This window comes from Miniopterus natalensis, chromosome 2, assembly GCF_054644295.1.
Source record: "Miniopterus natalensis isolate mMinNat1 chromosome 2, mMinNat1.hap1, whole genome shotgun sequence".
Classification (NCBI taxonomy): Eukaryota; Metazoa; Chordata; class Mammalia; order Chiroptera; family Miniopteridae; genus Miniopterus; species Miniopterus natalensis.
In genome coordinates, this window is record NC_142082.1 from 164307757 (window position 1) to 164324642 (window position 16886).

The window sequence follows — 16886 nt, forward strand, 5'->3', positions numbered from 1 at the left end:
GCTATCGTACTGAAATTAAGTACACGTCCCAAACAGGATGAAAACTGACGAGCAGGTTCAGGGAGAGTTTCGATGGAATGACCCCAAAGAAGTTTCCTTTTCAGAGGTTTTTATACAAGATCTGGAAAGGCCTGCTGAACCAGTAATTCCTTTATTCGTATCTGTGCAGTCTCTGTCGACACTTTCAGTCCCAGCATTTCAGCAGTTCACAAAAAATTCTTATTAATCCTGTCCAGGTGTTTTGTGCACAAGAATCTCGCTGTGGTTAGGGCATCCGGGGCAGCATTACGCAACACTTGTGCATAAGCTTTAATGATCAAAGCTGAGGTTTGATCACTTTCAAATTGAAACCACATTGTTTTTTGCAAACACTAGCCATTGGCAAACCTACGTTTTAATTTCTTATTGGTTAATCTACTGGCATAAGATTACCCTACCTAGGATTTAGAACCCTGTCTGCATTGCTCACAAATGACAGTAGGCGGTACAGGTGAGTACTCAATAAATGTTTTCTGTATGAATGAATAAATCTGTCAGTTTGTTATTAACGTTGTAACTACCGTGAGCCATTATTTTATATTAGGAAAATACTCTCAGAAGAGCTAAGAGCATAACTCCGGAGTCAGGCTGCCAGGATTGAAACCCTGGGGCAGCTCTTGCTAGTTGTGCAATCTCTCAGTTTCCTCACTTTCTTTACCCAATAACATGGAGTAATTATAGTGTGTCCCCCTCATAAGATTTTTGTAAATGTGATAATACATGTCAAATTGCACTTAGAACAGTACCTAGTAAGTTTTCAATAAATGTTAACTATTATTATTATCATTAAATATCCACATTTATTTTCTATATTTACTACCTAAATGATGTTTTGACAGTGCAGGTTTAATAATAAGGCGAGGGCCGAACAAATGTCTACAAGTCAACCAGGGAGCCTAGAAAAAGAAATTTTTAGCCTAAAAAAAAGTTTTAGACATCATTGCCCCTCCTTAACTCCATCTACACAAGAAGCTTCTCCCAATTACAATTATTTTGGTAAACTTGGCAACTGTATCCACACAAATGCTGAAACAAGCCAGGCTATGATTGCTCCTGTGTGTCTGGGAACAGAGGCCTTGGCTGTGACTCTTTGTGGAAGTTCTGCGCAACTGGGTTTGTAGGCCTTTGCCTGCACTGCCACCCCTGGAGTTTCACTGGAAATATAAAATGGGATTAAACATCATTCTCTGCAGATGTATCTTTGTATAGACAAGCTTTACCTGTGCTTTCAAGACCACATTGGAGGGCCTCCTCTCCACAACCTAATGCTAATGCCAATCAGGACGCAGGGTGTGGAGGGTCCCTAAAGTTCCTTCCTGGGCCCTAGAGGGGTCTTGCTTCATCAGCATGATTTCCCCTTTCCTAATAACTCTCCGGTCATTTCCAGGTCTTAGGGCTCACTCCCTGTCTTATTCCAGACCACAGCAGGATTTACCAGGGGCAAAAAGTCAATGCAACAAGGAGAGATTTATTGCAATTAACTAAAAAGACACTTGTTAAGACAGGAATATAGATGCTACAGCAAAAGCAGGATCCCAGCTTGTGGCTGGCTTTTGCAAACAGTCAGGGTTTTGCCAACACAGCCTATCTATATCTATCATCTATCTACCTACCTACCTACCTACCTATCTATCTATCATCTATCTATCTATCTATCATCTATCTATCTATCTATCTATCTATCTATCTATCTATCTATCTATCATCTATCTATCTATCATCATCTATCTATCATCTATCATCTATCTCTATCATCTATCATCTATCTATCATCTATCTATCTATTATTTATTTTGGTCGCATACTCACTAACAGTGCAACATCCAGACCCAGGCATGTTTCCAAGGTGGGGCGACTCAGAGGCTGGCACTCAGATAGGAAGATCACTTCCAGGGCAGTAGCTCTTGGCAGACCATAGCAACCACTACAGGTTCTCTGTTTGGATTGCTGGACCCTCTACCCTATGTGCACCTTCCTTTCAAACAGAATTCTAGGTATACTGGGATCAGCCAGTTCTTAGCTAAAAAGTACCATATTTCCCAGCTTGCCTTACATGGCCAAGATCAGTGACTTGCAAGGTGAAGTTCCCTGGAGATCTGTGGGAAAATTTTGCGTCCTAGTATAGATGCTGCCTCTTGCCCTCCCTTTCTGCCTCTCTCTAGGTTTTGTGAAGGCTAATTCAGCTAATTCTAAGTTTCCTTTTGATTGCTTCCCAGGTTGAAATTATGCTCAAAGATTTTGAAACTGCTGGAAATCTGATTTCTAGGTAATAAGAGTGTTTTTGATTCCTTATTGTTGAGTGCAGGGGTTGATTGCTTTTTAAAAATTGATTTACACGGTTTGATACTGAATATTCTGAGTGAAAACAAATATCTGCCGTTTTTCAAAGTTATTAATTCATACACAGGTGAACAGGAGATTAGGTCATGAATTCCAGAGATCAACACATTTGAGGAGTGGGCAATTTATTTCAGTAAAGGGAAAGAACTAATTTTGCTACAGTGGGAGAAAAACACATGGAATTCAAACATTGCTGCATTTCACTGCATCCCTATTGACCTCTGCACAGTGTCTGTATCTCGATTCCCTCTTTCCTTTCACACCAAGGTACTGAGTGAGGACTGTATCAAGTTGGCATATCTGATTCAGAGTGCTGGCTTCTACACCACTCTCCTCTCTCTTTTCTCTCCCATTATACACTTTTGACTTTGACATTTGCCATATTGGAAATGACAGGTGCCTGAGGGCAAATGCATCAAAGCAATTAGGATCAGAATGTTTGCCGAGGATTATTTTTTAACAGAGCAGAATGTAGTGTGATTGAATCTCCTTTATTGTGACAGAACACAATCTAAATAACTGTAAACCCCAGAAACTACCAGAAACACTTAAACCTTTAGTGCAAACATATTTATTTTTCAAACTCGGGACATTTTTTTCTGAAGTACACTTATGCTCTAAATACCCCTCTCCCTTCTTTCCTTTACAACATACCATTTCAATCTGTTTGTTTATAGAATATAGGCCTCAGGGAAAAGCCCTATTCACATTCCCACAAAAGAAATAAATATTTGTCTCTAGGATCCATTGAACTGAACTTGACTAAATGCTGATAGAGGCTCCAATCTTTATAACAGACATGTAGAGGATGGATGGTCTTTCATTATCAACAAATTCCTGTTAATATACCTAAGCAGTTCATTAAATTATTGTAATGCCTTTATTGAGCTCCTATTATGTGCAAAGTGTTGTTCCAAAGTAGACACTCTTCCTTAGATGTAAAGTAGGCCCCTGAAATAACTTCAGGAGTTTAGGGCTTTGATATACTCAAAATACCCTGATAGGAAATGCTTGCTGCTGCTGGTGCCAAAAGTGCCCAGTTTATTTCTAGGGAACAGCTCAGGCACTGGAAGAATATAATCCAAACTTAAGCATTACTAAAAGGTGGAGTAAGAGAGTGCTTGTACCTTTATGACATAACACAAATGGCAATATGAAGTACATTCTGGTGACCTAAAATGCTAGCATCTCTGCAAGGTAGTCTAGGAAATGACACCAGTTTCAAAGAAACCAGTAGCAACGTGAAAACAAACCAGGATACAGATTGATTGTAATTTGTAGGAAAAATTAAAATATAGAACCACTAATCACCATTCCCTAACACTGAAATTTTACTTCCTCGGACACACTGCCATCATTGGGAAACATGGGAGAAAATGGAATCAATTTAAAGCATATTAAATAAGTAATACAGCCAAGTTTTGTGTGTGTGTAGTCCCAAAGACTTTTCAACATATTTTTCAGCATTACAGTTGTAGGAATGGAAATTGAAGAAATTATATTTTCTTAGAGACAGCTTACAGATTTTTACAGCTCTCAGTGTGAAAATAGGACACATCATCACCATAACACAAGCTATTTTGTCTATAACCCATAAGACATAACTTCACAAGACATCAGGCTTCCAAGGTCTAGGTGCTTCCTTCATATGTCTTTGTGTTTTTCCCCCCTGAAAAATAATTCAGAACCCTGAACTAAATAAGTTCTCCTTTCAGGCCAAGTGTTATCTGCTGGCAAAGTACCTTCAGGTTAAATATGCCTGCATCATTTCTATATTCCACAAGTCAAGCCTCCATTTATAAGCTTAAACTCAGCTCTGGGTCTCTCTATTCAGAACTTCCCACACTTACTTCATGTGGGAAGGAGAGAGACTTATTCAAGGAGAGCTCAGGACCGGCCTCAGAAAGTCAAACTCAACCTCATCTCCTGAAAAGAGCCTCAGTAGTCTCCCATTCAGTCACTTGTTCTTCCTATTATTTTCTAAATATGGTGATTAAATAAAATTAAATGTAAATAAGAAACAGTAATTAAATTAAAAACTTTAAAACTTAAAATAAATTAAACAAATACGAGGTCTAGCAGTTTTCAGAGAAGGTAATAAAGGTCAATTTCCAATAAATTCACATTCCCTTCGGTACCAGTATCTACAATGAGTGGGCAACACTGCCCTCTAAAGGGCTTATTGTGTTACATCCCTTAGTTAATGATGGGGAGGTGACCCAGGATGCATTGACCAGTGCACACACTTCCTTTTACTTCTGGGACATAGTGTGTCCTTGACCTTCAGTGAATGACTCTGAAGACCATGGGGCTCCTAAAGAGGGCCTGAGACTTAGTGAAAGCTCACTGAGGGGATCAGAAACTAACATCTGCTGCAGTGTTTTTCAAACCTTTGTAGGCATCAGTATCACCCTGAGGGCCTGCTTAATACAGGTTGCTGGGCCCCACCTCCAGAGTTTCTGATTCCCTAAGTCTGGTGTTGAGTCCAAGAATTTGTTTTCTAACAAGTTCCCTGGTGATGCTAATGCTGCCAGTCCAGGGGCCACTCTTTGTGAGCCAGACATTGTGCTAGGCACTTGATCTCACTTAATTCTCACAACAGAGTAAGGTTTTAGCATCTCTCTTTTACTAACCTGGAAGCCAAGTCTCACAGTAGTGACAGAGTTTGTAATAAACCCGGGACTATCTAACTCAAAGCCATTGCTCTCTTCTCTACACTATGATGTCAGTAAATGAAGCTGTTATGTCATATTCCTTGGTCTCAGCTTCTTCCTGCAAGGGGCAGCACTTAGAGGACTGGTTGGTTTCCCTTCTCAGAGTCTGGATATGAAGCCACCCAGGAAGGTCCACTCCATCCCCAGGACGGACCCAAGTGGATAAGCTGGGAGGGGAGGGGACCGCGTGCCAGAGCCAGGGGCCTCTCTTGGGTGCTGACCCCTCCTACACTGTTCGGAGGGGGTCACTTTGCTCTGGACCCTGGAGGTCTTTGTGCTCAGAAACTCTGGAAGAGAGGCTTTAGAGCTTGTGTCTCCTCACACAGGCATTCTGAGGGCCTCCAAGCCTAGCAGGGCTTGGAGGGGACCCAGAGGGTGGCCATGTCTGCACCCTTTTCAGCCTCAGCTCAAACCACTGGGGCAGGGGCAGGGACCACCCAACAACTTAAAGCAGGAGCGCCCAGCGACGTGAAGGCTGGATGGTTTTGATAAAGGAGAAATAGTTTTCGGGTCACACAGTCCACCAGGATCAGGAAATGAAACAGTCCTCGGCCGCCGACCCCAGCAGAATGTCACAGGGATGGGCCGAGAAGGGCTGAGAGCCCCGCACTTCTTTCCCATCCTTTGCATTCCCTTCCTAACGCAGGTTGGCGGTTCCCTGCGGGAGCTGCACACCCGGAGCACCCACAGGGATGGTTCCTGCCCTCGGTCATTAGGACAAAGGATGTTCTCAGAAACACAACGCCGAGGGCTGGTCCGCGGAGACCTTGAGGTCGCGGCCACGTCTGGGCCCGGCGCGGAGCCGGACGGCGGCCTCCAGCTGCTCGCTGAGCCGGTCCAGGGCGCCCGTGCAGGACTCCAGGCTCTCGGCCAGCTTCTGAACCGTGGCCCTCAGCACCGCCTGGCTCACCCTGGCGGCGCCCTCGGCCCGCCCGGGGAGGAGGAAGCCACGCGAGCCGAAGAACACGACGGCGCAGACGGCGCCGCACAGGGCCATGGCGGCGCTCCGGCCGCACCGCAGCAGCCGGCGGTCGCCGCGGCCCTGCCAGCGGCAGAAGAAGTCGAGGAAGCCCAGGACCTCGCGCATCTGGTCCTGGCAGGCGGCCGCGATCTCCTGCACCCGCTGCGCCTCCCGGGAGCTGCAGACGATCAGGGAGAGGTCCGAGGCGACGGTGACGGCCCCGCCGGCGGTGGCCACCCCCAGCCCCACGGCCGACGCCACGAGCGAGGCGCCCAGGGTGAGCGGGCTGAGCGAGAGCCCCACGAGCGCGGCGGCCGCCCCCGCGGCGCTCAGCGAGCCGCCCGCCACGCCGGCCGCCAGGGAGCGTCTGCGCAGGCGCTCCAGGCGCCGGGCGGCCTCGCGCAGGCGCAGCAGCTGGCCGTGCAGCCGGCCGCGCCGGTCCAGCAGCAGCCCCTGGAAGCGGCGCAGCGCGGCCGCGCCCTGCAGCTCCCGCGCCGCCGCGCCCTCCATGCCCTGCGGGGACGCGGACACACGGTTATTCCCGAGCCTCCGGGACTCCCGGCGGCTCGCGACCGCCGCCCCCCCACACCCAGGGGGGCCGCCGGCCCAGGTTACAAAACGCGGCAGCTCCCGCCCCGCGAGGGGAGGTGGGTCCTGCTCAGCGAGTCACGTGTCAAGGTCCCAAAGCCCCGCAAGGTCTCAGGACCCCGACCCCCATATGCAAGTAGGGCTAATGCTGTCCTCTGTTTTTTTCTCCCAGGGAACTTTATTAACCATTCGCTGTGCAGGATGTGAACCCGGTGGAGAGAGCATGAGCCTTCTCACACCTGCAACGCTCGGGCCTCGGCTCTGCTGGAAAGTGCGGGCGGCGGCCGTGCCTGCGCAGGCCCTTTGGTTGCATGAAGACTTGGGGCATGAGCTTTGTAATACAGTGCGGGTTTCTCTCTCTCCCCCCGATGAGTGAAAAAAAAAGTCACCAAAAACTCAAAAGTCATGCTGTCTAGCAAACGTAAGAAATTAATCTTTCTAAGTTAGATGCTTGCCCGGAGCAACTCTTCTGCTTGCTGTTCCTCCAGGCTCTTATCCTAGAATTAAGCCCCAGATGTGGTTTCGCTCTTTATTCCAATTAGAGCTCATCGGGTGTCACTCTTTGATGGGTGCTGAATTAAAACGAAATTAAATTAATACCACTATGTCTGTTTTGAAAGCTTCCTTTAAAAAATGAGTAAAGGTTGAATGAAACAAAATCACCCCAATTTTTTGTTTAACAACTCGGGGGAAAACCTTGTGCCAGATGGAATTGAAGCCAGTTACAGAAGACCAACAGAGAGACAGAACTGTACACTCTGGGGTAAAAGTACATCCTTCCTAGTTGCCAAAAATTCCCACCTTCATATCCACTGTATTCATCATCATTAGGAACTTCTTAAAAGTGGCAAATAAGCCACAGAAATAGAGCGTTTCGATCCTGTGAGATATCAGGGCAATAATTATTCTCATCTGAAAGATGAGGAAATGGAAACACAGGCAGGTTCTAGTTGCAGCCAGTCCTTCACAGAGCCCAGTCTAGAATCTTGGTCTCCTGACTCTGCCTAGGTCTTAATTTTACTCGCATGCCCCCATAATTCCACCCACCAGTGATAAATTTCCAAGTAAAGTCATCTCTTAGCAAAGTGAAAAAAAAGTCACTCAAAAATATATAATGGCTCAGGGATATAATCCCAGTATTACAAGTCCAATGGTAATTCTTCAGATAGTATCCCTCTAGGCTCCCCACTTACCATTCACCTCTGGCTACCTCCAGGAAAGAAAAATCTGGGGCTGTTTCTGGGTGAACATGCTTTATAGTTCCAGAGAACCAATGACGGCCCTGGGAAAGCCTTGTCTCACTCTGAGAATTGCCATTTCCTGGCCTGGCCCCTGCTGCCTTCATCCTGAAGGATGTGACATGGTGGAAAATGACCTGCCAGCCACACAACACATGCCATATTTAGGAAATGAACATTGTGTGTTCCCTTTCCCCTAAATGCAGGAAAAGAACAGCAGGCTCTTCCCCAACTTGAAACAAGTATGTCATTCTCCCAGGAGGGCATACCCTGCCTTTCCTCTCCTGAGAATAGCTAATGACGTTATCTGGGAGTACATCAAAAGCACCCCAGGCTGACCAATTACAGTGTTTCTTGAGAGACCACAATTATAAAATCATTTTTTAAAAAGAAAAGGGGGCGGACGCTTATGTTTGATATAGCCACTTATAGTCCACTCTTGTATTTGAAAAAGCATTGTGAATCTGTGAGTGGTTGAAACACGTGATCCAATAAGCATGAGGCCTTAAAAAAAGAAAAGAAAACGCAAGGCCCCACCCACAGGAAGTGCTGCGTGCAGTTTTGGGCATCTCCAGCTGCAGGGAAGATGCTAGAGGTCTCAGAAAGGTCACCCTGCAGGCCAAATGCGTCAGAAAAATCTGTGGGGTCAGGCCGCACAAGGAGCTAATTATATACTCAACAGCAGGAGGGATTCAGCTTCCCGGGTTTCCATTTGAAGTAGCAATTGCAGTCCATGCAATAGTTAAATGAATGGATTCTATCCCCAGGTTAGTGAAGCATGGCTTGAACGGCAATTTATCTGAATAATTCAGGAGGGAAAATGGAGTATAGCATCTGTGGGTGCTTTCTAGTGATGAGAGCTCAGCCTGGCAGCCTCCGGCCATAGGGCTCCAAATACATAATCCTTCTTCCAACACTCTCACTTTAAAATGAGGGAGGCCAAATTGGTTTCTCCCTTAAATAATTATCGTCTCAGCTCTCTGGTTCATCTGGAAAGTCTTAACAGCCATATCTTTCTGGAACACAATTAAATTCCCCACCCTTATAACTATAATTTATCAACACAATGCCATTTGCTACTACTCAAATGATGGTCCTTTTGAACTTAATTTTTCTGAATCTGGTCCATGTCCAAATATTCTGGTTATAGCTCCTCAAAGGATAAATGTAACCTTAGTCAAGATGCCTTCAGTATCTACCTGTGCTTTTCAATTAAGTGGTGGGAAAATATGTCCCCATAGACATTAACATTCCAAATGGAATGTAAGCCAGGTTGAACTGAGGGTGGGGAAGGTGGTGGGCAAAGAGGGACAGTGCCCTGATTCTCCACTTCCCATATGCTTCTTCAACATCCCTAGTTCAAGAAAGAAGAGAGGAAGAGATCTTGGTAAGCACAGGGATCTCCAAACTGCAGCCCTGGAGAATCTGAATCAGGAGGTCTGGAGTGGTGTCTGGGCAATTGTAGGTGATTCTGACGTGCAGCCAGGGTTGTGAACCACTCACTGCTCTAAAATTTTCTGACCACTAGTTCCATGGCAGCAGAAACAGTAGGGCCAGTAAAGAGCAGTTTATCAGTTAGGTGTTTATACAGTTAAGTTATCAACAGCCTATTCATTTTGGGCCCCTCGTTAAAACTATCACATTTTTAAGATACAGTGATAATTATGATCAGGGCCTCCCAGAGATCTAGAGAAGCCTGGGCCATGTCTATTTGTTGAGGCTCTCAGTGAACAAAAAGATAAAGAAATGCCAAAACAAGATATGAAAAATTGTAGTTTATTATAATTACAGTGTACTATATCTTGCAATGTCAATATTTTGCTATTCACAAGATAATCCAGGGATTTATAAAATATTAATCCACAGTGCACTACAGTGGTAATGTGGCATAGTTTAGAGTTTATGATGATGACCTTTTTCTTTTCATCTTTATCAGTATATCTCAGTGACTATACATAGGACTCCTTTTGGAGACAACATCAAAAGTATAAAATCGAGCCCTTGCTGGCGTTGCTCAGTGGTTAGAGTGCTGGTCTGAGCACCAAAGGGTCACAGGTTTCATTCCCTGTCAAGGGCACATACCTGGATTGCAAGTTCAATCTCCAGCCAGGGTTGGGTGCATTTTTGTAAGGCAGCCAATCGATGTGTCTCTCACGTCAATGTTTCTCTCTCTCTCCCTCTCCCCTCCCTCCCTCCCTGCCTTCCACTCTCTCTAAAAATCAATGAGAAAAAAATTTCCTCAGGTGAGGATTAACAAAAAACAAAAATTGAAAAATCGAGACAATTTGTGAATGTGAGATTTAGGCCAAAGGTCTTTCAGACTTTCCTTTGTAATAGGTCCCACTATGTAGAGTCACTCAAGTAAATAAAAGTTAAGATAATAACACACATCCACCTGAGGATTATTGTCATAAATTCATGGGACTACATAGAATTAAAAAAAGACCCAGTGAACACTGAACTCCAGCTATTTTCTTCACATTGGCCTATGATCTTTGTTAATGTACACACATCCTTAACCAGCAGTGTTTAAACACTGCTCTGTGTTCTTTTTTCCACTTAACGTTCCTGCAGATACACACGCCTCTATGTTGACATAGTCCTTACCTCTTGTCATTTTTAACTGCTATGTAATAATCCCATTGTTTGTTTAGTCACTTCCCTATTAGACACTTGGATTGCTTCCAGGTTTTTCCACTATTATAACTAGAGGTGTGTAAATTTTCCCCCTTTGGATTATTTCTTTGGGGAATATTCACAAACAGGAAAAATACCAGGTGAAGGAGAATGAACTTTTTTATTAAATGATTTAGAGAGAGGGAGGGAGGGAGAGAAAGAGAGAGAGAAAAAAATCAATATGAGAGAGAAACATCAATTGGTTGTCTCCCACACACACCCCAATCAGGGATCGAACCCACAGCCTAGGTATGGGCCCTGATCAGGAATCGAACGCGCCGCCTTTTGGTGTACGCGACGTTGCTCCAACCAACTGAACCACACCGGCCAGAGTGAGAATGAACATTTCCCTGGTTTTTGTTCTGCGTTGCTATATTGCTTTCCAGAAGAACCAACTTATAATGTCATTAGCTTTGTACGAATCCAAGCTGTAGGCTATGGGACTGCTCAAAGTTTCCTTATATTAATGGTTAATTTATTTGGTTTGTTTTAGTTCCACAAATGTATATTGACTTCTTACTGCATGCCAGACATTTTGCTGCATTCTGAGGAAAAGAAGCTGGATAAGTTACCCTCCCTGCCCTCTAGGAGATGGCAATCCACTGGAGAGAAAGATACAGAACCAATCACTTAAGCTCTATGTGGAAAATGCCAGAGGCGTGTGCACCAAAGAAGCTCAGGGCAAGTGCATGCCTATGAAGGACTAGGGAAAACTTTCTGAAAGCACTGATAGCAAGCTGATCCTTGAGGGTTAAACAGAAATTATGTGGACAAAAATTAGGAGGGAGAGGAAGGCCTGCTAAGGGAACAGAATGAATCAAGTCCTGGTGGAGGGTTCCGGATGCTTCAGGCGATTTAGTCATGCTGACCATAAAGTGGGAAGCCGGGAGTGTCCAGGGATGGGGCTGAACGAGTATGTAGGGGGCAGGTCATGAGGGCTCTCAACTGCCATGTAGGGAGAGGGAGCCCTCTGTGGCCTTACACGGTTAGTTTTGGCATCGCTGACATTGTGTGAAGGATGGCCTTCAAAGGTACACAGCTCAAAGCCAGATGAGTTAGTAGCCTATAGAAGTAAATGAACGAGATGGTCATGGGTTTAGACAGTGTTGGTAGGAGAATGGAGTGGATAAAGTAAAATATATATCTTGGCAGCAAAATTGACAAATCATTCTTAAAGCTTCTGCTCAGAATGGTACCCATTGCACCCTATTGGTCAATCATTCTACTGGTCAATCAAGTCACATGGCCAAGCCAGCGTCGATGGGACAGAGAAGTGTACACCTCCCGTAGCGGGAGGCCAGAAGAAGAAATGCAGACCATCAGGCCATCTACCCACCTTCCAACGCTTTCTTTGTAGAGGAGATATTCCAAGATGAACTGTGCCACCACCAACTATCTCATGTCCTCTCTTCCTCCACAGTTATTTCTTTGGAATTGCAGTCTTGATATGGCTATAGCAAGAGTCTCACTCTGGCTAGTATAAGCCAACTATTGCTATGAGTCTGGGGGAACATGCTCGAGAACGGGAAGGGACCAAGGAGCTCCAGAGAACCAAAGCTAGGAGGATAGCACCTGTTTTGTAGTTGGAAGAGCCTGTTCGGATGGCACTGACCAGCCACTGTTCTATTTTGTCCTTGCATCACCTTAAGAATCAAAGTTCTAGGAGTAACCAGTGGGTTGGCTGAGTTTAGGCCAAGTGCCCATCTCCTGGTTGTACTGGGTAATGAGAGGAAAGGTGAATAACTTCAGCTTCCAAAGGAAAGGCAGTAACAGAACTTAACCCTCCTATCAACACTACATTCAGGCAGGGAGAGGAAGTTTCACACTAGGAAATTATGGGGGGGGTAGTATATTAGGGAGAGGAAAATTTTGCTGCCAAACATCCACAATAAACTTTTTAATCTCATTTGACCCACCTGGAGTTTGTTATAGTGCATGGTGGAAGTTAAGCTAATTCTTTTCCAGATCGATCCCTTCTATAAAACAGGAATACGCTTTTCTGTAGATGTGTTGCTGCTGACTTTGTAATATTGATTACCACCATCGTTTACATCCACTTCTAGAAACTCTATTCTATTTTACCGATCAGTTTACCTGTTTGTAATTCAGTGTAAAATAATTTTGAAAATCACTGCTTCATCATAAGACTTTTATTTTTAAAGGGAGGATCTGTCATCATTGCCCTTTACTGGAAAAAAAGGTATGATCGTACTTGCATATTCTTTAGGACAAAGATGACACCGGGAGCCCCTCAGTTGCCCCAGGCTCCCTAACGTGGACTGAGCCAGCGCAGGTTTGCTCCGCTTCCCCCTGCACAGGTGTGCACACCTGCAAGAACACGCGGGCTCGTGTAGGTGCAACATACATCACATCATTCCTACGGAAGCGTTTGCCCCCGGGCCCTGTTGCAGCGTATCTTCTTTACCACATGCTTTTTCCTCTGGTGCCGGAAAGATTGCAGCTGAGTCCACACCCCTCCAGGAGCCATAAAGATTCTCTTATCTACCAGGACACAGGGCAACTATTACCTTTGTCTCTCCCTTTCCCAGGCTTAGTGATTATCGCTCAAGTTCCCAGACACACATAACAATCACTGCAACCTGGATTACAACACCTGCCTGTTTTGTCCATACAGAGCCGTAATAAATCTTAAGCTGTCCCTCAACGGTGAGACAATTTGAATAGTTTCGTTTTTAGTGTGTCTCTCATAGGCAAGAGAATGTTGAATATTGGTTCTCTTACATTTAACTTTGCTGAAAGCCTATTTTTAATAGAAGAATTCAGTCCTTTCATGTTAAACATTATAGTGAAGCAAGAATGTATCTTCCAACACCTCAAAAAGTGATTGTTAGTGTTCTAGTTATTTGCTTTTTTTATTCTCTAACAAATGGTTTCTTTAGTGGGTTTTCAACTCTATTTGCTTTTGAATTGGATGATAAAATAACTCTTGTAATCCACTTTTTTCCTCAATATTTATCACCTTAAAAAATATTTCTACCTTTACTTTCTATGCCAAAAAAAATTTTTTTAAATGACCTTTGAAAAAGTGGGAAGACAGATTCTATAAGGTAGACCTATGTGTACAGTGTGAAAACATGGGGCTGAGTCCTGAATCTGTGGTTCCTGTGTGACTTTGGGCAAATCACTTAACCTCTCTGAGCCTCAATTGCTTTTACAGGGTTTTCTGGATTGAAGCATTAAATAAATGTGGGATCCTTTTGAGACCTATAAAATGTGGTACAAATATAACTAGGACATTTTTTCAAGTCAGTGACTATTTGTGATTTCTGATGATCTGTAGCCTTTTAAATAGTTCAACATTTGTATTTTATTATTCTGATAGTATATTATTTGATTTACCAGCTGATTTTATTTTATAGTAGTGTGTATCATTGGTAATAATTTTCCTCCCTTGCTTATCTGTAGGTACCTCCCCATCTCTTCTTTGTTGGCTTAAAAGTGATCAACCTTTTGTAACTAAACGTTTCCTTAAAATCCCTTCACTTGAAACATCTGGAATGAATTCTTTTTCATGCCAGGACCTCTCTTATTCAGACATTTTTCCAAGGTGATACTCATACCTGTCACTCAACGTATTGCCAGGTCATGATTTATTTATCCATTCCTTCATTGATGGGCATTTATCATATTTTCAACTGAATTGTTTATTACAAACAATGGTGCAGTGAACACCCTTGTGTGTGGGTATGTGTATGTGTGTGAACACTTTTGGTGAGGGTTTCCAGGGGAGAGAGTCCTAAAACTGGAATTGCTGGAACAAAAGGCATACGTATTTTGAATTGGATTAATATTTTCTCTCCCTCCTAGGCAGAGAGTCAACAATTTCCTCTTCCTGGAATATATTTATATCTAATGAGGAACAAACAAGTTATAGCTATAGTAAATGAAAAAGTAAGGCTCTAGTAAAACATTCATGTTAGACCATTAATCCAAAATAAATCATGAATATTTTTAGCCTAAAAATAAAGTCTTTATAAACGAGCTTCTGAATCCTACAGCTATTCAGGCAATGTAATCCTTCAATCAGCTTTATTTCAAGGGCAGAGAACAATTTTTGATTGTTTGAACTAATCTGACCAGAAACAGTTCCAATAGTCCCTAAGTGTATTAGATTAAGCACATGATTAAGAATAAAATCCAAAGAACGTTCTGATGGTGCATTTCAGAGTACACTCACATAATATACAACTTCTATTTGGGGTCCAGATGCCAAGGTGTTTGCTACCACATTCTAGGTTTAAGTTCACAAGGTTTAATATCGCAGAAGCAGAAGGAGGTTCAAGGAGGCAAGGCAGCGATGTTCACTGAGCACAGTGTGTAATAAATGAATCATCTAAATGTCCATCGGTAGGGAAATGGTTAGCCAAACTTTGGTCTATCCATACTACGGAATGTTGTGGTGCAGTTTTAAAATGCACTTCCTTGATTATGAGTGAAGTTGAGCACTTTTCATGTGTTTATTGTGGGGCTTGGGTGGGGAGGGTGGCCCTTTCTGCCCATATTCTCCTGTGCAGATTATCTGCTTATATCTTTTGTCCAAATTTCTATTGTGTCACCTTTTTTCTTACCTACATATAAAGGTTTACTATGATACGGATCCTAATTCTTCTTATATATGTAGCAAATATTTCCTTCCCTTCAATTTGCTTTAATTTTACTCAGGCTGTTTTGTAGTCCTGACATCATGTAACCAAATTATCAGTCAATATGGCTTTTTGCCTTTCTGTGTCTTTTAATGATAATAGCAGACTCTTCTAGGTTCTTAATACCACTTCAATGAATATTCATGAATGGTAAGTAGAAATTTAATATCTTCTTCCAAATGGAAGGCCAGTGATCCCAACATCTTTCCTAGAAGCTGAATCTTCTTGGCTTTCATGGACTCTTTTATAGCAGCTCATCACACCAGATAGCAAGGAAGCTATCAAAGACAACTACAGATGTGTCAAAGGGACCCGGGAAGGAATGTTGGCCAGGATGGAACAATTTGAACTTCACTAAGGATAATAATTGCAAGGAACTGAAACCCATCAAACATATTTAAAACCATGAGCTCATATTGGTTTAAAAAACCCAAAAAACAAAGACCCCCAACTAACTGGTCACTTTTGGAGTATGAAAGGAAATCAATTCAATATCCTGAAAACTGGTAAATAAAGGACAGAGCAAGCATGTATCCTGTCTTTCCTATATGAACTATACCACTGGGTGCAAGGAAGAGCTATCAAAGTCAGAAGATGTTTGCACAACTCTGTGAATATTCTAAAACCACTGAATTGTACCCTTTAAATAGGTGAATTGTACGATATGTGACTTATACCTCAATAAAGTGGTTAAAAAAGTCAAGAGGGTGGTTACTTTTAGGGAAGGAAGGGGCCAAGATGCAGAAGGAACATACAGGGGTTCCTGGGTGGAGGACAAGTTTCCATTACTCGGCCTGGGTGGTGGTTACAAACATGTTCTTGTTATGATACTTTGTTCTGTGCAGTTTTCTAACCTGTGTTTTCTTTTTCAATAAAGAGTTCAGTAAAAGAAATCATTAATGTTGAAGGAGTGGGTGAGAAGAGGGAGCACAGGGCTAGTTCAGTGCGTTTCTCTGAGCCCTTAGCTGGGCCGAGTGACAGGCTGTCCCAGACAGCAGTACAGGTTTGGCTTCGGCTTCGGCTTCGTGTTGTGGAGTGTTCTAGCAAGCCCGTTGTAGTTCAATGGGCCCATGGCCACCAGAGTCAGGTCTGTGGTGGATGTGGGCTCCTTGAAGAGGCTGGGGACTGCCTCAGAACTGAGCTCCAGGCTTTTCCTGGAGACACTTACAAGGCTGTGGCTCGGTTGCCTGAACACATGAGCCAAGGTTCCAATCTCCTTGAAATTTCCTTCGAGATAATAGTGTAGACAACAATTACTGGATTTTTTTTGTAGTTCTCTTGTTTTGGAGAAGTTTTTACTCCGTAAAAAAGCAACTGTAGAAAAGACAAATGCTGTATGATTCCACTTATATTAGGTATCTAGACTAGGCAAATTCATAGAGAAAGAAAGTAGAATAGTGGGGCTTGCGGGAGGGGGAAGTAGGGAGCTTTTGTTTAATGGGTGCAAAACTTCTGTTTGGGATGATAAAAAGGTGATGAAAATGTGCAGGGCCCTTGGCGGTCCCAGATCTGTCTCTTGCTTCAACAGTGTTTGGAATAGACCCAGCCTCCGACCACCCTCCAACCCCTTCTCCAGTCACCACCTTCAGAATCACCTCAGTCATCCTCAGCTTCTGAGGCCATCCAACACTGTTTCTTGACCTTAACTTCTTATTGCCAAACAGCC

The 16886-nt window shown here is 43.6% G+C and overlaps 1 protein-coding gene across 1 annotated transcript; it reads right to left on the reverse strand.

Annotated features, from left to right (window-relative positions):
* Window positions 1-4422: 4422 nt before the first annotated feature.
* Window positions 4423-6564, reverse strand: APOLD1 (apolipoprotein L domain containing 1). Its single transcript, XM_087813947.1, has one exon. It carries the CDS (start codon window positions 6562-6564, stop codon window positions 5824-5826), a length of 741 nt encoding a protein of 246 aa, XP_087670073.1. The 3' UTR covers window positions 4423-5823.
* Between the last annotated feature and the right edge of the window lie 10322 nt (window positions 6565-16886).